Raw genomic sequence first — 20,490 nt, forward strand, 5'->3', positions numbered from 1 at the left:
TCCAGGGCCCGAATTTGCCCTGCTCTGGGCAGAAGCCTCAAAGTACTCCTGCGGCCCTGGTGTCTGTGGGTCCCAGCCAGCGCCTGCCCTGCCGCCCTGCCCGACCACTGGCCCTGGCACGAAGGGCCCGCGTGTCCCCCAGACCAAAGTGATGTCCACTGCGAATGAAGCCTGCAGCCCTCCCAGCCAGACACCACTCCATTCCTGAATGAAGCTCATCTTCCATTCCATGCCAACCACTGTTTCCATAAATAATTCCGGGAACTCCACGCTCCGTCATTGGACAGCTCCGTAAAGCACTTCCTCTCCCCACTGTACTCAGTGACCTGAGAGGCACAGGCACGGGCTGGCATGTGCATCGGATGCGTTATGCATATACATGCATGCACATATGTGTGATGCGTGTGCATCGGATGCGTCATGCATGAACATGTATGCACACGTGTGGTGATTGCACACGGGTGCATTGACTTCTCTGCGCGTGTGTCCTGTGTATTTTGGGCACATGGTGTTTCATGTATAGACATGCTTGCTCTATGTACATATGAATGTATAACATGTGCAGGCCTCACTGTGGCTGTGCGTGCACATGTGTGGTCACACGGGTATACACAAAGCTTGTCCCTCCCTCGCCCGGCTGTGGTCTCCTCCACCCAACAGCCCTCAGCAGGACTGATGGAGCACAAGCAGCTGCCCCCGACGGGGGTGGGCGTGGGGGTGGCACACACTGGGGGGCAGGGAAGAGCCATTCACCCCCCACCCCGCATTTCTTAGCAACAGCTCCCACTGGGCTATTTTGGGAGCTGTAATGCCTCCCTGAGCACAGCCCAGAAGAGTCCAGCTGGTGGCCCAGCAGCAAGCACCCCGGGTCCTACAGGGTCACACCGTGATCTTCGACGGCGGCTTCGGATGATGTGAACAGTAAAGATGGTCACTGGCAGCAAGTGACCAACCTTTTTAAGACCCACATGCTCCTAGTATAGGGCAAGGCCCCCTTCTTGAATCCTCGGGGGGGGGGTCTCAGCCCAAGTGCCTCTGTTTGAGGTGCACTGAACTTGTGTCTCCTTCCAAACCCTGAGGGCCATGGGCTGGCGGTGGGGACAGTCATCATTTTTGTTGAATGTGAGAAGTGTCCCCAAACCTGTCACTGGAGGCAGCATGGGGGTTCGATCTCCTGAGTTGAGGGAATCCTCAGGTAGGATCCCCATGCACGTTGGGGACCCAGCCAGGGGCTCTTTCTCTCTGAACCTGCTGTAAGGGCTGAAGGTCTGCTGGGGGGACCAGCTGGGCCCTTTATGGGCAGTGACTAGGGGCAGGGGGAGGCTTCGTGTCAGGTTGTCTCAGGTGGACAGGCTGGTCCTGCTGTGCTAAAGTTTATCTCACTGGTGAGGTCCTAGCTGGGGGGCTTCAGTCTTGGCAGCTCCTCCCGCAGGAGTACACAGACCCTCTGGTCCCTCCCAGGAGCATAACTTCACCTCTCCTGAGGGGGAAAGGGCTCCTATTTAGACCCCAACACACCCTGCTCACTGTCCCCTTGGATCTGGGCCACGTCCCTTTGCCAGGGCCTGCGGTGTCCTGCACAGTGCCTGGCTGGCCGCCATGCAGTGTGAGCTGACCTTGGGCAGGGATTGTGTTCACCTCTCCCTCCCGGGGACCGTTAGTGGCAGCTCACTAGTAACCAATGAGTGTTTTCCCGACCATTACACTGAGCCAGGCACACATGGATGTTTGCTATTAAGTGACCAGTGGTGGGATGGTCCCTCACTGAGCCACAGTGGGTGATGCGTGTTTGCTGAAGGTGACCACTGGTCAAGTCTGTCGCAGTGCTCTGCTGATGGGTGACAGCTAGTTGGTCCCGGGTCAGACACTCGTAGATGACCTGGATGATGGGGACTGACAGTTGATGGCCCAGCAGTGGCCGTGCACACGCGAGGTGATCCGAGAACCTTTCCTGAAGGGTGACTCCTGGTTTAGCAGTGGGTACAGAGAGCCTTTGGTCATTGGAGCCAGTCACACTGGGCCTCACACCTCAGTGTTGGGAGGTCTGCTCACCATCTGGGCTGACCGGTGCTCTCCTGGCAGGACTGGGCTGGCTCAGGCCTGTGCCCAAACTTCCAGCAGGCTGAATGTCCCCACAGTGGGCACAGGAAGGACACTTGTGCCATCACTCCCTGAAGCCGCTGTGTGACGTGCCCCTTGGTATCCCCTTGGCTAGAGCCTTCATCAGCACGGGCGGTGATGGGAAAGGCACCGGCAGAGGGCAGGACCCTGGGTGGGTAACAGGGCCACCATCCAGTCTTCCACAAGGTGTTGGACATCACACAGGACGGGCCAGAGGCCAGTGTTCGTTCTGGCTCTGGTCCTTCCCTTAGGATGGAAGGAGGGGAGCCCATGTCGGGCTGTTGGGCCTGCACCATCCCTGCAGGGAAATCCTCCCCAAGAATGGCCGGGCCGGGTGGAGGGCAGGCCTGACCGCTGCCTCCTGTGCAGATGCTGAGAGCAAAGCCAACCCCGGTGGGGGTCCCCGAGGCGTGCAGACCGAGCCGTCTCCCCCTCAGCAGGAAGTGCTGACGTCTGAGGCCACGCAGCCCGGAAGCCCCTTGGCCACTGGGACTGACCCCCCGCCCCTGGACGAGCAGTTGCCCGAGGACCCCCAACCGGATGATGCAGGTATAGTTGGGGATCCCCGTAGGCTCAGCTGCCTGGGAGATGGCTATAAACCAGGGGTCACAGCTGGGGTCCCCAGCCAGGCTCGGGCAGTGACCCACAGGTGATCCTGGGTCTCAGTACACCCCATGCTTTGAGAACATGTACCCACATATTCCTCCACAGCCCCTTCCCAGCCTGGCTCAGTGCGTTCAGGTAGGTATTTACAGCTGACCCTCATCTGACGCCCCCCCCACCCAGGCCCCTGTGTGGTTTCCCTGGGAACTCCTCAGCAGAAGGGTGTCCCCAAAAGGAGTAACTGAATAGAGCCATTTCGTCCTGGAAGCTGGGGTGCAGGCAGGCCCTGGTTCTCCATCGCGGGTTCAAGCTGAGGTCCCACACTTCTCCAGGGGTGCTTGGCTTATTTCCCTTCCCTCATTGGGGCTGCTGGGATGAGGACATACTTAGCACACGTCTGCTGTGTTGGTGGGAGGGTGGTTGAGTACTGCTGTTGAAGCTGGGAGAGGAAGGAGACGGGAAGGCCGGGGAGGGGAATCTCGCCTCAGCGGGGATCTGGCTACACGGACCTGATCTGCGGCAGTTTGCTGGCTCCTCCGTGCGCAGCTTGAGGGCTGGAACTTGATTTGAGCCCCCAGGAGTGTGGCTGTCTGGGAGGCAGATTGGGCCTGTAGTTTGTGACAGCCCCCCCCCTCCAAGCTAGAAACAGGAAGGACTGTGTGGCTGTGACAGGCTGCGTTTCCCTGTAAAACAGGTGAGGCTACACAGGAAGAAGGGCAGGCAGGTGAGGAGCAGGGGATGTGAGAGGCAGGTGTTCTGATAAGAAATCTCAGATGGAGAAGGGGCGCTACAGAACTCACCCCTCCATCCCCCACCTCCGCACTCACAAGCTCACCTGTGTCCTCATGCATCCAGCTAGCCATCCTTCTGTCCATACAACCTCTTGATTCATCAGCCCATCTAGCTGTTCATCTGCTTGCTTATGCACACATCTGTCTGTCCGTCCATCCTCGTATCTGTTTACTACTTTATATATTTACCCATCACTTCCAAGATGCATCCATCTGTCCACCTGAGTTCCAGCCATCCTTTCACACATCCACTCACCCACCCGTCTTTCTACTCGTCCTTGTCCTCATCCACCTCCCCACAGATTGAGCTGTCGACCCACCTGCCCACCCACCTGCTCACCCATCGACCCACCTGTGTACACAGCCATCCATTCCCACATCCGCTGATCTGTCCAGCTGTCCACCTGCCCATCACCTGAGGGCGGAGCTGAGGCTGCGGGCCCTACATGGTGGGAGGGTCTCTCTAGTGATCCCTCTTCCTCCTCCGGCTCCCTGCCTCCTGGGGAGAAGGTGGGGGGTCTTCTCTAGAGGGGCTTAGCCAAAGGGGGGGAAAGGAAGAGATGAGATGCAGGGCTGGGCAGGTGAGCGTGTCATGGAGATGTTGCATGTGGGGTCCTGAGCGGGGTAAGGAGAGATGTGGGAGAAGGGCCAGGCTGAGGGCTCCAGGAGACGAGGGATCCTGGCTGAGAAGGCCCAAGAAGAGGTGCCCAGGCCCTCGGGGCTCTGCCCTGACCCACTCCAACGCCCCTACCCGCAGGGTAGGGCCTCACTGAGGGAGCACGTGACGTGACAGCTGTTCTGTTGAGGGGCATTGTGTTCCAGATCTCACCATGCATTGTTTAAAGCCCCCCACGACCCCTTGAGGGGACAGTTATTGCTCTGAGGATGTAAATGAGGTGGGAACACAGATTTGGGAACTCACCCAGGGTCTTGGGGTGAGTGGCAGAGCTGATTTGACACGAAGCACGTCCGAGTGTCATTCTCTTGGGGAAGACCTCCACCTCGAGGGGACTGGCCTGTGTAAACGTGATGGGGCCCCCACACCCCTGAGTCTTGCCCTTGCCTCCCTCCTTCCACGTCTGATGCTCGTGTCCGGGCTGAAGGTGGTCGAGGCTGTATGCCCGGGGGAAGCCTCTGCTTTGTCCGTGGTTAGAATCCCACCCGAGTCCCTTTGCTCCTCCAATAGGGAAGAGCTGTGGTTTGACTCTGTTCTGCCCTTCAACAGCCAAGTCACCTTCAGCATCCAGTGGTGAGGGAGCGGGTGACAGCAGCCCATTGTCCACCCTGGATGAGCCCTCTCAAGCCTTAGCTGACTCCCTGGAGAGTCCTCTCAGACCCCTGGAGAGATCTGTGGGCCAGCTGCCAAGCCCGCCACCGGTGCCCACCCCGCCACCCAAGGCCGGGTCCAAGTTTGTGAAGAACGTCACAGGTGAGCCCACGCTGTCTTCTCCCTCCCTGCACCTGTCCATACTCCCACTCGCCCGTTCCCCCACCTGCTCGCCCATTCCCCCACCTGCTCACCCGTTCCCCCGTCCATACACTCACTAACCCAGCCAGTTACCTATCAGAACATCCACTCTCCCAGCAACTCATCCATCTACCCACTAACCCACCATTCATCCACCAGAACCCCCACGAGCCTTCCATGTGTCTGTACACCCACTTACCACCAACAGCTCCTTCCAGTCAGGATTCCAACCATTGCTGATGGGGTACTCTCCGTGGGTCACTTCTTACCTTGGATTCCGTTTCTCTGGTCTTAGAGAGGGACACAGTGGGTTTAGGGACAGAACCACATACGGAAGGACACTGCGGGAGCTCAGGTGGCGGAGTTCATAGGGAGGTGTGTTGCTGACTTACAGTCCTGGACTTCCGGAGGTCCACATCCACCAGGAGCTCAGAGTACTGCCAGCCTCCTCCTGCGTGGCTCACATCTGACCTGTTCGAGGGTCCACTGTGAGTTGGTTCTGACTCGATTGCAGGGACGCCAAGCCTGGTTCCGTCCGCAGGACTCCGAGGCTGTGTTCCAGACGTGAGTGTAGGGGAGGGGCTGGCCTTCTGCCTCTGCTCCTTCTTAGTGCTTTTCTGCAGATGAACACTAGGTGGCAGCCGAGTTACCAGGCGAGGGAGAGCACAACTTGGAGTGGAGTCTGACCAGCCAGCCTTGAACCTGTCCTGTGTCGTCGTCCTCATCCGACGTACTGGAGCCCCTTGCTGAAGTCACTGTCAGTCCATCTCGTTAGGGATCTTCCTCTCCTTCACTGACCATCTTTCGAAGCATGATGTCCCTCTGCAAGGAATAGCCTAGTACATGTCCAGAGTATGGAAGGCGAAGCTTTGATGCCTTTGCCTCCAAGGAGCGCTCTGCCTGCACCTTCTCCAAGACAACTGTGTGGTGTTACAGCAGCCCGTGGGGTAGTCAGTACTCTTTAGCACCACAACTCAAAAGACATCAGTTCTTCTGTCATCGTTACCCATTGTCCTGTTCTCTGTGACTGAGAAGACATGGTCTGAACCAGCCACGTTAGTCTTCAGACAGACATCATTGCTTCAGCACTTTGAGGAGGTCCTCGATAGTCGAGCTGCACCAATTCTGATTTCCTGACTGCATGTACCAAGGGTATTGATTGTTGACCCAGGCAAGAGGAAATCATTGACGCGTTCAAACCTTTCTCCATCATAATGGTGACAGTTGGTCCTGTGGTGAGGACCTTTCTTTTCTTGATATTGAGAAAGAATCCGTACAAAAGGCTGTAGTCCTTGACCTTCTGCAGCATTTCATATCCTCCTCACTTTCAGCAAAGAAAGTTTTGTCTGCATAATAGAGTTGAGTCTTCCTCCAATCTTGAAACATTCTTCTCCATAGAGTCCGGCTTTGCATATTACTTGCTTAGCATACAGAAATTGAATAGGTATGGAGAAAAGGATACAATCCTGATACCCACCCTTCTTGATTTTAAACCATGCAATGTTCCCTTGCTCTGTTCTGACAGCAGCTTCTCAGTCTAGGTATAGATTCCCTCCCTTCTCAGTTATAGCCATAATTTATGATTATTGATTACACAAATGCTTTTGCATAGGCAGTAAAACAGACGTTCTGCTGGTATCCTTTGCTGAAGCCAGTATCCATCTGACCTCGTGATTATCCCTGGTGCCACAGCCCCTTCTAAAACTGCTTGAACTTCCAATGCACTTCCTGGCAATGACTGTTCTAGTCGTTTGTGAATGATTTTCAATATTTTGCATGCATGAGATACTAGTGTTTGAAAATTTCCACATTTTGTTGGATGACCTTTCTAGGGGGTGAGGGCAAATAAGGATAATATCCTCTTAACGTACAGCGACTGAGTCCGTTCCCACCTGGTAGCACCCTTGTAGAGCAGATGAGAAGTGCCCACAGTGGCCCCAGAGTTGTGAATCCTTGTGGGAACAGGTGTGCCGCCTCTTCCTCAGAACCACTGGTGGGTTCAAACTACTGACCTTCCAGTTAGCAGCTACATACTTTAACCTTTGTGCCACTAAGTTTCCTTCAACCAAAACCTGACTTCACTTCCATTGAGTCGCTGGGCTTCTGAGGGGATTGCCTCATCTTTGCCCTTTGGAGCCAGCTAGTGGATTTGAACTGCTGACCTTAGGGTAAGCAGACCAATGCGTGAACCCGCTGCCACCAGGGCTCCTAAGTCAGGCTTCACTCTCAGGGCCTGGTACCTGCTGTCCCAGACCAGGTAGGGATGACAGCTTGGAGTTCTTAGCTGAGGCGCTGCCAGAGGTCAGAGAAGCCCACGCCCAGTGGCCCGCAGGGTGGTCCGTTTCTAGCAGGATTTGGGGGCTTCCTGGCTGGGAGCTGGGACTAGAGGGGCTTTTGGGGGCCACCTGACCTGGGACTGGGCAGCCCCAGCACAACTGTGTCCCCTCTTCTCTGACCATCATGGCCTTCACCCCCCACCAGGCTCGACCACGCTCTTCCAAGGCTCTGGCCCAAAGACGACTGACCCTGCTCTGCGTGGCCAGCTCTCCACCCCCACGGGGTCCCCACACCTCACCACCGTCCACAGGCCGCTGCCCCCCAGCCGAGTCATTGAGGAGCTGCATAGGGCGCTGGCCACCAAGCACCGACAGGACAGGTGAGGCTTCCCCAGGTCCCCGTGGCTGGCTCACAGACCTGCAGCCCATGCTGGGTCAGCACACGTTCTCCCTGATTGAAACATTCAAATCCAAGCTGGTCAGCTCGGGTTCCCAGCAGCCTTGCACGGGTCAGCAGAACGCTGCTTGGACATTGATCGCCAGGCCTTTCTTCCTGGGCACGTGTGGGTGGACTCGTGCCTCCATTCTTTAGCACCTCGACACTTACCCATTTATTCAGGGGCTCCCAATTTTTAAAGCAGGTGCCAGCATTTTTCTTTTTCTCTGAGCCTCGAGGATCATGCAGCTGGCCTCGACACCCCCATTCTAACCCTCAAATAATCCCACAGGTGGAGTTTGTGGGTTTGGGAGAGCAGAGCCATGAGGGGCCTCTTCCCCATTTCAGCTTTCAGGGAAGGGAAAACAAAGGTTCCCCAAAGAAGCGTGCAGAAGCCCGCCTGTCGAGGACGTCCAGCGTGGAGCGGGGCAAGGAGAAGGAGGAGGCCTGGGCCTCCGACGGGGCCACTGAGGGCAGGCGGACCTCGGTCAAGGAGTGCGAGGAAAACAAGGAGAACCTGCTAGTGGACCCCGAGCTCCAGGATGACCTGCTGTTGTACCAGGACGAGGAGGCGCTCAACGACTCCATCATCTCTGGTGAGAAGAGCGGGCAGGGGCTGGCTTGGGAGTGGGTATCCCTCCGTCCACTCACGTGAAGGGGACACAGTTAGGGACCTGGCATCAGATCTGGTGGGGAGGGAACCGTCCATCCCCAACCTGCCTTCCACCAAGTGTGTGCGGTGAGGCCCAGGAACGGAGTCATTCCTTGGAATGACTCGAATATTGATCTCTTGCTGTCGGTTGGCCACGTAGCTTCAATATTGTAATGCGAGGCTTGATTTTTTTTTTTTTAGGTGAGAAGTTGTTGATTCATAAAAGTAGGTCAGGAATTGCAGGGCACGGTACAGGGTAGGTGGGGGTCGTTAGGTGCCAGCTAGTAGACTACAGTCCCGAGCCAACACGTGAACAGATATGAACCCTCATCCTACATCTTCCTCATAATCTGACATGCTGTTATTAGTCACTGTCTCAATCCATGTTGAGGACCTTCCTTTCTCTGACCTTCCACCTTTTCCTAGGTCTTTCCAAGGATGACCCCTCCCGACAACCTGCCCAGAGTTCGTAAGACAGTTTCACTATCCTTGTCTCTAAGCGCCTTGGCTGTCCTTCCTCCAGAACAGATTGGTCTGCTCCTGTGGCAGTCCACGGGGTATCCCGTACTCGCTCCAGCCGCAGCTCAAAGTCATCAATGATTCTTCTGTTGGTCTTACTCATGGTCCAACTTTGAGATGCATAGGGAGTGATTGAAAGGAGCACGACTTGGATCAGGCACACCCTAGTTTTTACACTGAATTGTTGCTCTTCAGCACTATGGAGAGGTCCTTAACAGCAGATTTTCCCAATATGATAGGTCTTTTGATTTCTTTAAAAAATTTTTCAATGATACAAGTGTTTATGTAATATGTTACATATTCATGGTACCAGCAGCCAGGAAATCAGAAGAAAAATTCAAGGGAGTCTAGATTCCTCCTCTGGACGTGACGCCGGACAGTGAAGGTGAGCTGTGCCTGACTTGGGAAAACAGTTCCTGGGCATTTGAAAGCTTGCGAGCTGCCATCTCTAAAGTGCAGCCATTGCTCTGTCCTCATCTGGAACAAAGAAGAAAAGCCAAAGCTGTGTATAAACAGTCTAAAAAGAATGAACAGACCAGCCACTCAAGTGTCAGCCTCCGTGACCCAAGGACCAGAAGAACTAGATGGTGCCTGGCTTGTGCTGCTGACCACCCTAAAATGGTGCGGAGCGAAGGGATAAAGATTGTGGATCACACACAAAACCAGAAAACCAGTGGAGACTCTGGAACCCCCAAGAATTGTGGCCTTTAGTCTCCCTTCAGACCTGTAATAGAAGTCGCCTCCACAGCTCAGGTTTCAGCCCAAAGTGGGCAGGAAAGAGTGCGTGGCAGGCAGGTACACACGCACTCCTTGAGCCACCTGTGTCAGGACAGAGGGCAGTGTTTGTCCAGGGATAAAGCCGGAGCGGGCAGGGCGGGAATGAGAGGGGCACAGGATGAAAGTGCAGCCTCGTTGTGACGATTGTAATGAATGTCGTAAAATGTGTGAATGGTGGAATGAAAGACTTGTTTTGTAAACTTTTAAATCGCAGTAAAAAAAAAGGCAAAGATGCCCCTTGCAGGGAAGCACCTTGCTTTGGGAGTGGGCTCCCTGTCCCCTTGTCATGGGAGGTCACTGAACCACAGAAAGGAGCAGCTCCTTCCAAGCACTGGGAGGTGTAAGGTTTTGTTGTTTTTTTAACTTTTTTAGTGACACTTATATTACTGTTGCTGTGTGCCGTCGAATCAGATCCGACTGGCACAGAAGGAAACTGCCCATCCTCCAGTGGAACATCTGGTGGACTCGAACCACACACCTTCAGGATTGCAGTGCAGCTCCTTGCCACTAGGCCACCAGAGCTCCAGAAGTTGCCATTTGAATGACCCTGAGTCTCCCCCCACCCAGTTCTCCCCATGGACACCAGGTGATGCCACAGCTCCTTGGATTCAGGATACTGGGGAGAAGCCTGCTGGGCCTTTGGGGACCACCTGGTGGCCCCCACCCCTCACGTCCCTGGCAGGTGGCTCAGGCACTCAGCTGATCAAAAGTTTCAAACCCACCCACAGGAGTCTTGGAAGACGACGCTTGGCCACTGACTGCTGGGAAGCCATCAGCCTCAACTTGCTGGCCCAGACGCTCTTGTTTTCATTGTGGTGGAAATAAAACAGCTGGGTTTCTGGGACGGAGGCACAGTCAGGTCTGGTGGTTGCTGGTGCCCCACAGGCAGAGCTGTGGGGGGGTAGTGGGGCAGGTCCCCTGTGGTCACAGCCACCACCTGTGTTGTCCCTGTCACTGAACTCTCCCTAGCTGCTCTAATCCTCCTGACAGCCTGGCAAGACGGGTCCCCTCTGTCCCCTCCTACTGCTGAGACATGAGAGCCCGTCATCCAGGTCCTCACTGTGTGACCTCATCATGCAGAAACCTCAGCCTTTAGGCAGCTCACAGCAAGTGTGTTGGGGTGCAGGAGCCCCAAAAATGTCTAGGGGTTAGAGGACAAGGACTGCGGTGGGTGCACAAGGCCGCTCTGACTGCATCTACATGGCCCCTTCAAGTCCAGGTGTTCACACTTGTTAGGAGTGGTCCACCTGGTAGGAGCTGTGAGGTGGGCATGCCTGGTCTGACAGGTGATGCTTGCTGCAATCCAGGATGAGACCTCATCCTTAGGGCGATGTTAAACACACCATGGCTGCAGGGAGCTCTGGTGACAAATTACCAAATCTCCTGCTCCGAGGGAGAAAGATGGGCCATTTACAGCCTCTGAAAACCCAGCGGAGGCTCAGCTAGAAGCCAGTTCCAACGCGATGGTTTGTAACCACACCACGCACTAGCGGAAGGACCGAGGAGTCTTTGTTAGAAATACGTCCAGAGAGCTCTTTAGAAACAAGGGTGAGGAGATGTCATCAGGAGAGGCTGGTTCCTTTCCGAGAGGAGGACGTCGTGCTGGCTGAAGTGGGTCCGTGAAAAGATCCTCGGTGAGATGGATGGAGCAGCTGTAACCGTGGACTGTGGCCGAGATTGTGAGACTGGCCCGGACCTGGACGGGTTTGATTCTAATGTTCGTCGGGTCACTGAGTCAGCACCAGGGCCACAGCACACAATGACACCAACGTGGTGGTTCTATTTTCTGAAGACGCTCGTTGTTTCCCATGACAACTTTACACTCCCACCAGCAGTGGACAGTAGTTAGGATTTCCCTGCATCCTGCTGCTTCCTGTGTCTGGTCCAGTAGGCGTGAGGTGACCTCACTGTGCCTCTGCCTTCGTCTCTGACCCTCCTGTGCTTGGTGGCTGCCCGATATCCTCTCTAAGGCAGTGGCTAGTTATGTGTCTTACCCCTGTTGGGATGTGCTTATTGTCTTTCTGTGAAGTTGTGGAAGTGACATGCTTTCTGGACATTGACCTTGGTCAGTCAGAGAATGCTCTCCATCTGTAAATGGTCTTTTTACTCTGTGAACTCTTTTTATGAAGATGGCTCTCATGAAGCTCTTTTTCTAGTCTCTCTTGCTGGGAATTAGCTCGTGTAATTTAAATGGTTTGTTAGCATGAAGTTGTTATTCTCGTGTCCTTGTGGTGAGTGTAGAAGACGTGGATGGTTTCTGAACGCTGGTCAGCAGTCCCTTCCTCCACTCTTCCCCGCTCAGTCTTCCTAGTGCTGCCACGCGTGTGGATCTTCTGACAAGGGGCCCTGGTGATGCAAAGATGCAGAACTAAGCTGAACCTAGCGTGGCGGTTTGAACCCACCAAGGGAGAGATGTGGCATTGAAGCCTAACTAAGTGCTTCCATGGAGATCACAGCCTTGGCAGAGGATATTTCCATGTGCGCATCTCTGGATGCATATTTAGATCTGTTTAGATCAGGCCTGGGGGCAGAATTGGGGAGGGGGTCTTAGCTAGAGCTGAGCACCCTGAGGGGCTGAGTCTCGAGGCCTGGGAGCCCTGGGTGGTAATGAAGAGGGACATCAAGGTCAATTGGCATCACACAGTCGACACAGACGGTGCTACACATCTTACTGTTGTGAAAGGAATTACACAGAAGGCTCCTGAGTTGGGGGGTGGGAGGAAAGAAACAAAATGAAAAGTATAAGATCACCACGCTTCCTGGTCTGACCGATACTGGTAGAAGGCCCAAGACTGACTGTTCGTCACCCTTCAATCCTGGAGCAGAGGTCCCCTCAGGGACTGAACTTCCCGCCAAGCAAGAGGCCTGGAGGGTGAGAGCCATCAGCCATACATGCTCAAAAGGGCAGAAACTGCTCAGGGATGAAGCTTGGACTGGTGGGGGACAGGCAGGAAAGGACATGGGAAACACCTGGGAGAAATGGGAAGAGTGCAGCTAGACTAACTCATTACTGTCATGGCACAGCATGGCGTGTGAATTAAGGACGAATTTGCTGTGTAAGCATTTACGCAAATCACAAAATCTTTAAAAAGACTATTCCTGCCTTGGAAGCCGCCTGAGACTGCTGTTCTCAGTCCTGTGGGATCCACAATGAGGTAGAAGAGCCAGCTTTTTTTTGTATCTTGCTGGTTGTATCTTCCCAGTCTTGTGATTTGAATGGTTTTATCCATGGTTTTCCGTTTGCAATTTTCTGATCTTCACCACGAGCTTGCTTCTCCCCACTCAGGCTGAACTTGCTCATCTCGTCATTTTGCAAGATGAATTCTAAGGACGTTAGTTTGAGAATATCATATTTTTCTAAGGTCCACATTCAAAAGTCCTAATCTTCCTTTGGAATCTTACTAGAGGGTTAAATTTAGACATTTCATTAACTTTTAAAATACTAGAAAGTGTTTTAAAAATGCCAACCCAAAGGTTGACTGTTCAAATCCACCAGCTGTTTCAAGAGAAAGCCATTCTCCTCTCATACCATTCACAGCCTCTGAAAACCCTCTAGAGGGTCACCTACGAGTCCATTCTGACTTGATAATAGTATACAGTCACCTTCAAAAGGGCTATTCTTCTCTCATCCTTATTCATTGTCCAGATCTGAGCACCTGTCCATAGCAGGTGATTGAAAAGACCATGGCTTGAATGAGGCACTCCTTACTCTTTAAGCTGACATCATTGTTCTTAAGTATTTGGAGAGATCCCTGATGCAGACTTTCCCAGTGCAGTATCTTGCTTGATTTCTTGACTGGTGGCACTTGATGGTATTGATTGTGGATCCAAACAAGGTGAAGTTATTGACAACCTCAATCTTTTCTCCATCTCTTTCTTGAAGTTGCGATGTAGTCCATATTGCAGACTGTAGGCTTTGATCTTTTGGAGCAAGCCTTTCAAGTCCTCCTCACTTTAAGCAAGCAAGGTCATGCCATCTGCATAACAAGTGGTTGAGAAGTCTTCCTCCAGTCTTGAGAACATTCTTCATAAGGTCCAGCTTCTCAAGCAATTTGTTTGGTGTAAGATTGAACACACAAGGAGAGATTACACAGCCCCAACATACGCCTTTCTTGATTTTTAAGTATGTAGTATTTCCTTGCTCTGTCTGAAAAGCGGCTTCTCGGTATAGGTATAGGTTTTGTATAAGCACAGTTAAGTGTGATTTCCCGTTCTCCTCAGTGTTAGCCACAGTTACGATCCACTCAGTCAAATGCCTTTGCATCGTCCATAAAAGGACATTTTTCTGGTCTTCTCTGCTTTTAACCAAGCACTCGTGCCACAGCCTCTTCTAAATCCAGCTTGCACTTGCGTCAGTTGTCTGTCAGTGTTCCGTTCCAGCCACTTTGGAATGACCCTCAGCAATGCTTTGTGATATTAGTAATATGCCTTTGAGCTGTGGGGTGAAGCGGGGACTGACTGCCAAGAGGACAAACAGGTATGTCTTGGAGAAAGTGCAGCCAGAGTGCTCATTACAGACAAGGACGGTGGAAAGTCATCCCCGTACTTCGGGATATTAGGAGAGGGTCCCCTTAGGAAAAGGATATCATAAGTGGAAAGGTGGGAGGGTCAAGAGAAGAGAGGAAGACCCTCAACGAGATTCACACGATGGCTGCAGCTACAGGCTCAAGTGTGTCAGATGATGAGGATGGCGCAAGATGGGACAGGGTTCAGCAGGGTCACTGTGAGTCGTACTTAATGACATCTAACGACAATGACCTTCAAGAAATGCCGAGCCACTTGATAGACGTGGGCTAACAGCGGTACAACAGCCCATCTCCCTTCTCCCTGGCTGATGTTGGGGTGTCAGCAGTGGGCACCTCCTGCTTGGGGGTTGGCAAATCCAAATTGAACTCACTCAGTAGCGGCTGTGGCCACTGTGGAGCCAGGAGAGCCGCACCCTGCCTGAGCCTGTCGGCTGGGTGTTGGAAAGGTACCCACAGGATTTTCTGGCATTGAAGTAGACCCACAGTCATAGTTGACTTTGTCCCAGGTGTTGAACTTTGCTGTTTTCCAGCACAGAACTGCACAGGATATTATGCAGGCCTGGCCTGAAGATAATAGAAGTCTCATATTTGAAAACAGGAGACTTTTTATACTGGTCGAGCTCCTAGATTCTGGTCACCAGCAGACAGGAAGTGGGGTCTCCCCAGGGACGCTCAGGCAGGACAGGGGTGGCAGTGCCCTAAGGGCCAGGCTGGGACAGTCTGGTCCCAGGGAGCTGTGGGCAGCTGTGTTTACCGGAAGGTGATTGGTATTTGGGGACCTCCCGCAGAACTGGTGAGCAGAGATGAGACCCAAGCGGTGTCCAGCCTTCTCATGGAAACCTGGCTGTTTTTCCAGAAATGCTCTTTGAGGACTGTAAGCCTCTGGTTAATTTCCAGAGCTCTGAAAAAGTTTATCTTGACAATTCTGAACCATTTGTAAATCTATTATGGTAAAATATATAATTTGCCATTTTGACCATTTTTGAGAGTGTGATTCAGTGAAATTACTTAGAACAATAACTTCCGAAACTCTTGTCATCTCCCTAATGAGCCCCTTCCACACCAGCTCCCCCTGCCCCACACCCTCCCTGAATGGCTGGTAACCTCTAATTCTGTCGGCCTCCACACTCACCTGTCCTAGGGGTGCCACCTAAGCAGGACTATGCAGTGTTTGTCCTGGTGTGGCTGGTTTATTTCGCTCAGGGTGGTGGTTCCCAAGTTCTCTTGAGCTGTGGCCTGCATCGTGACTCCACTCCTGTTTAAGACCGCATGATGCCCTGTTATAGGGATGGACACTCGGGTGGCTTTGTGACTAGTGCTGTGGAGGCCTTCCACGTCTCCCGGCTGTGTACCTAGGAGTAGACGCCTGGATCGGCAGGTAATTCCACTAGAACATTTGATGACGGAACTGTTCGCACAGCAGTTGTAACATTTTACGATCCCACCTGCATTCGACGGCAAGTATCATCGCTTTCGTGCTTTGTTTTTAAATGGCACCGACTTGGCTGATTCTTGATGACCCTGGAAACCAGATGAAAACCTTGCCCAGTCTTGTTGCATCCTCAGCCCCTGATGTTAGCTGACGGTTATCCTCACGGTCAGTTCCTCTGACTGCAGATTTCCTCTTACTGGATCCTTTACCTGAGCGTGATTTCCAGGGCCTGAACCCTCCCATCACCCTGCCCAGAGGGCATGAGCTGAAGTCTGACCATCTTGGCTGCCTAAAGAGCACTTTGACCGCACTTCTTTCAATGTGTGTTTATAGATTCTTTGTGCTTTTGTTGCTGGGTACCACTGAGTTGACTGACTCACAGCAAGTCTGAACAAGAGATCTGAACCCTGCCCTAGGCTGTGCCATCCGCAGCCTCTCTGTATACTGCAGCCCATTGTTACGGTCACTGTGTTGAGTCATCTTTTGGGGGGTCTTCTGTTTCACTGGCCTCTCCACCTTTCCAAGCATATCTTTTTGTATAGGCCCGTCCCCTCCTGACCACATGCCCAAAGTATGCAAGATAAAGCTTTACTCTCCTTGCTCTTAGCCTCCTGCTTGTTCTTCCTCTCACACACATTTGTTTCTTTGACTCCATGGGATGTTCAGTACTCCAACACTATAACTCTAAGGCATCAATTCTTCTGTTGCCATTATTCATTGTCTACCTCTGAGATGCATAGGAAATAATGGAAAAGACCATGACTTAAATCAGGTGCACCTTAGTCTTTAAAGTGGCATCATTGCTCCTTTGCCTCTAGGAGAGGTCCCCGACAGCAAATTTTCCCAGGACAACATGCCTTTGGATTTGACTGCTGCTACTATGGGCGGTGCTTGTGAATCCAAGTGAAATGTAATCGGGGACAGCTTCAGTCGTCTTTTGCTTTCTACAAGGGGAGAATTTTTGGAGGGTCTTGCTCTGGCCTTTTTGCCAATGCCATTAGACAAGATTTTTAAAAGATTTATTACGGAATGATAGGCTACTTTATAAAGGGAACTCTTTTTGGAAAAGCTTGGCTGGCAGTCGTACCCATCAGTTGCACCCCTCTTCACAGTGACCCTGTGGTACAGAGTAGAGCCGCCTTGCAGGCTCCCAAGCCTGTGACTTCTCAAGGAACAGTGGCCTCATCCTTCTGCAGCAGAGTCCGTGGGTCCAAGCTGCCAGCACCAGCCAGCTGTTACTATATGACGAGGCTTACTAAAATAGAACAAAAATACTAAGTAAACTGATTAATGTTCTGGGTTTTCTATATCAGTAATGCAGATACTTCCATGGACAGAGTTGGGGGGTGTGCTTTTCTGTAACTTCCTCTGTCCTGCATCATTGATTTTTGTCCCTCAGTATCTTACTGTGAGGTCATACGGAGCAGGGCCGCCATGAGCGGATTCTGCTTGATATTAACTCCCTGGGAGCAGATCACCAAGGCCGACTTCTGAGGCACCTCCGAGTGGGCTCAAACCACCAACCTTTGGGCTGGCAGCTGAGCACTTAACCATTTGGGTCATCCCAGAATTCCTCAGTAAAAACACCATTCCAGCAGGCACATGGTGTCCACATTGCTTCATGCACAAGTTTTCCACACGTCCTTTCTATTGGGATAGAAAACTTGTGCTTAATTTTCCTCACTTGCAAGGAAAGCATTTTCTTCCTGTTGATGTTCTTTTTAACATTGATTTTAGGGTCATTACTTTTAAGTGCCGTTGCCTGTGTTATGTATGACTCAGCATAATGGGTCTGAATGCTGCCCAGTGTTCATGTCCTGTGTTCTGGAGCCCCTGTCAACCCTCCTTGGTGACCGTCCTCTCACGGACAAGGACAAGCCCGCCCAGACTCTGCCCAGAGCATGTGGGACGCAGCCTCCCCGACTCTGCCTTCGTGGAGATTCTGGTTGTCCTTCCTCCAGGACAGACCTCGCGAGCGGCCTTACTCACTTTACAGGCTGGTCTCTTTGACCAAAAGCTGAGCCCTAGTTTGGGGTGGGGGTTGAGATTTGTTGAAGTTTAAAGGGTCACATTTTGGGGATCCCATCAGTCTTTATCGGACCAGTGAGCCGGGCATTTGAAATTGTTGCGCGTCTGCCCCCTGTGCCCAGGATCTTCTGTGCATGCAGAAGGGTCTGGAATCGCGAGTGCCCCCTCCCTTCCACAGCCCTGGTCCATGCTGGGTGGTGGCCTGAAAGTGACGCAGGCTCGTGAAAACACACCCGCAAGCTGTGCTGCGCCGACAGGCTGGCTTGGCAGCCAGGGAACCACTTGTTGCCCGCACAGACGTTCCGCTTACCCTGTAGGGGAAATTGTCTTCACTAGAAGCCACAGATTGCATGACCTTTTGCTCAGCTATAACCACATGTGATTAAAGTTTGTAATCACTCCTGAAACTCTGCAGGCCACTTAATGCCCTTACTTTGACAAAACCTGAACAGGTTAGACCAAACTCGGCGTCTTTCCTGGTTCAGAACCGGGCCCACTGCTGCTGGGTCGGTCCCGACCCTTGTCAGAGCACAGGTGGCCAGTAAAGCCAGTGAGACTCTTCCTGCAGCAGCCAGTCCTGTCAAAAGAGCAGCGTTTCCGAGCGATGAAGGCCAGAGGCAGGACAGGGAAAGCAAGTAAGGTTAATGGAAACGAGAATCCAGGGCAACACTGTAGGGTTTGAAAGCACTCATGTGCTTCCAAAAAAGTGGTTTCAAACACATTTTTGGGTGCTTGAAAACCAGTTTGCTTTTGTAAACTTTTAAACTGCAATTAAAAAAAAATCATGTGAAAGATCTTTGCCCTTCAGTTGCTAGTGAATTCAAACCACCAATCTTTTTGGTTACGAACTGGACACGCTAGGTGTAATGCCACCAGGGTGAGCATGCTGTAGCCCTTCTTGTCCTGTATTAGATCCTTGACGGCAGAGAATTTCAGGCCTGAGATTTCCCCAAAATTTACAAATAGCACCAGAGCTTCCAAGTTTGACAAACACAGGAAAGGAGCTGAGAAGAGGGTCTGACTCCCCAGGCCCTCTGTGCCGTAAATACAGGAACACGGTCACTTACAAAGACAAAATCTGGCTGGAGCGGTCCAGGGCACCAGCACAGGAGCAGCTGCCTTGTCGGCTCTGGGCACGTGGGCGTGGTCGGTCCTTGTCTCTCCAGCTTGTTGGCTCCTTGATGACCTTCACGCCACGTGGCTGCTTTCTTCCGCCACCACTGCTGGCTCACATTGCGTTTAATCTCTATCTCAAAAGATTGACTCTCTGTACACCTCTCCCGCGGTGAGGTTGGTAAAGGGGATTGTGGCCACAGGATTGATTTAAGGATTTATAGCATAGATGATGGTCCAGGTGGACCAGGGTGATGGACGGGGAACGGTGAGGGGGACATCACAGTTGGAGTGTGACAAACGAGGGAAGTCGGGGATTGGATGGTTCAGACAAGGCCACTGGGAATAAAGTGACTATTATACATTGTCCAGACGGGGACTCCTTGGAGAGAGTCATCAATAAGCACCACAGGTGCCCACTAGGACTGTCCCAGCAGCCGGGTGCCATCCAGGGTGGACAGTGATAGTGGGACTGGGTGGAGGACACGCTGACAGATGTGCACGTGAGTGAGTGATGTCCCCAACCCTCTCTGGACTCTGTCGTCCTCGAGTGAGGTGGGATGGCCACGGGGCACCCTCTGAGGTCACTCTCCCCTGGACGCCTCTCAGGGACACTGCCCAGGAAGTGTAAGAAGGAGCTGCTGGCCGTGAAGCTGAGGAACCGGCCGAGCAAGCAGGAGCTGGAGGACCGCAACATCTTCCCCCGGAGGACAGACGAGGAGCGCCAGGAGATCCGGCAGCAGATCGAGATGAAGTTGTCCAAGTGAGTGCGGAGCGCGGGCCCCGAGCTGCTGTCCCCTCCCCAGCGGCACACTGCCCTGCGGCTGGCAGATGCTGACTCGGGTATCCCTGACTCTTGTGTCCACCCCATTACAGAACAAGGTGTGCCTCCATGCTGCCCACTGTCCCCTGGAGAGGAGATGCCCATGGTTGAAACCTGGTCTCCAGGGCCGGGCCTGGGGAGAAGCGAGGGCCGCAGGCTGGTGTGTGAGGGCAGCAGCCTAGGGGTGGGATCTGGAAGTGCAGGCGGGAGGACCAACCCCCTTCCCCCTCTGTCTAGGTTTCTGTGCAAGAGGGTGAACCTTAAGTTGTCCAGTGTTCTTAGAATTTTTTGGAGTTGGGACTCTGGAACTTTCTGTTTGAGACAGTGTCTTTTCCACTCGTGGGTGCTGGGCACCTGCTCTCTGGCCCTTGCTGTTTCCTAAAGGTCCTCAGGTCAGGGGTCAGGCCTGTCCTTCGGGGCATAGATGGTGGCTGAGACCGCGTCCCTCCTCCTGATGCAGTGTCTGAGGGGCTCAGGGTGCTTCGAAGGGGTGGGGCTCAGTGGCCGTCTTCCTGAGAGCCAGTGCGTGGTGGGGCAGGGGCCCCCGGGGTAGCCCTGACCCCAGTCTACCTTGGGACGTGACAGCAAGGCTTCTGGGGGCCAGGCCTGTGCAGACTGCGGTCAACAGGTGCGTCTGGCTTTCAGTCTGTGCAAGGGTGGGGCCAGGGATCGCCCCGATATTCATAGAGGGGAGAAGTGTAACCCAGATGTCTGTGGGGTGAGAAGAGGTCCCCTGAATGTGGCGGGGGGTGGGGGGGCAGGGTGGTTACGTGCCGTTGAGGAGGAAATGCTGACGCTCGGGCACAGGGTTCAACTCGGCCGTACTTCTCCTGCCGGGGACCTGCCTGTCTGTTGTGCATTATCTTCCTGGACCCCAGGACTGACCCCACATCACAGCTTGGTAACACTGTGAGGGACAGGACCC

At 53.2% G+C, this 20,490-nt stretch overlaps 1 protein-coding gene across 1 annotated transcript in view; it reads left to right on the forward strand.

Moving 5' to 3' along the window:
* Positions 1 to 20,490, forward strand: part of PHACTR3 (phosphatase and actin regulator 3) — a 175,376-nt gene that overhangs the window by 121,899 nt on the left and 32,987 nt on the right. Inside the window, exons 4-8 of the mRNA XM_006896924.1 lie at positions 2,491 to 2,670; positions 4,741 to 4,944; positions 7,465 to 7,639; positions 8,044 to 8,291; positions 19,352 to 19,505. Coding sequence (XP_006896986.1) covers positions 2,491 to 2,670; positions 4,741 to 4,944; positions 7,465 to 7,639; positions 8,044 to 8,291; positions 19,352 to 19,505 — 961 coding nt within the window. The remainder of the gene's footprint in view (positions 1 to 2,490; positions 2,671 to 4,740; positions 4,945 to 7,464; positions 7,640 to 8,043; positions 8,292 to 19,351; positions 19,506 to 20,490) is intronic.

The sequence above is a fragment of the Elephantulus edwardii genome, unplaced genomic scaffold (genome assembly GCF_000299155.1).
Source record: "Elephantulus edwardii isolate Elephantulus edwardi_28Jun2011 unplaced genomic scaffold, EleEdw1.0 scaffold00193, whole genome shotgun sequence".
Classification (NCBI taxonomy): Eukaryota; Metazoa; Chordata; class Mammalia; order Macroscelidea; family Macroscelididae; genus Elephantulus; species Elephantulus edwardii.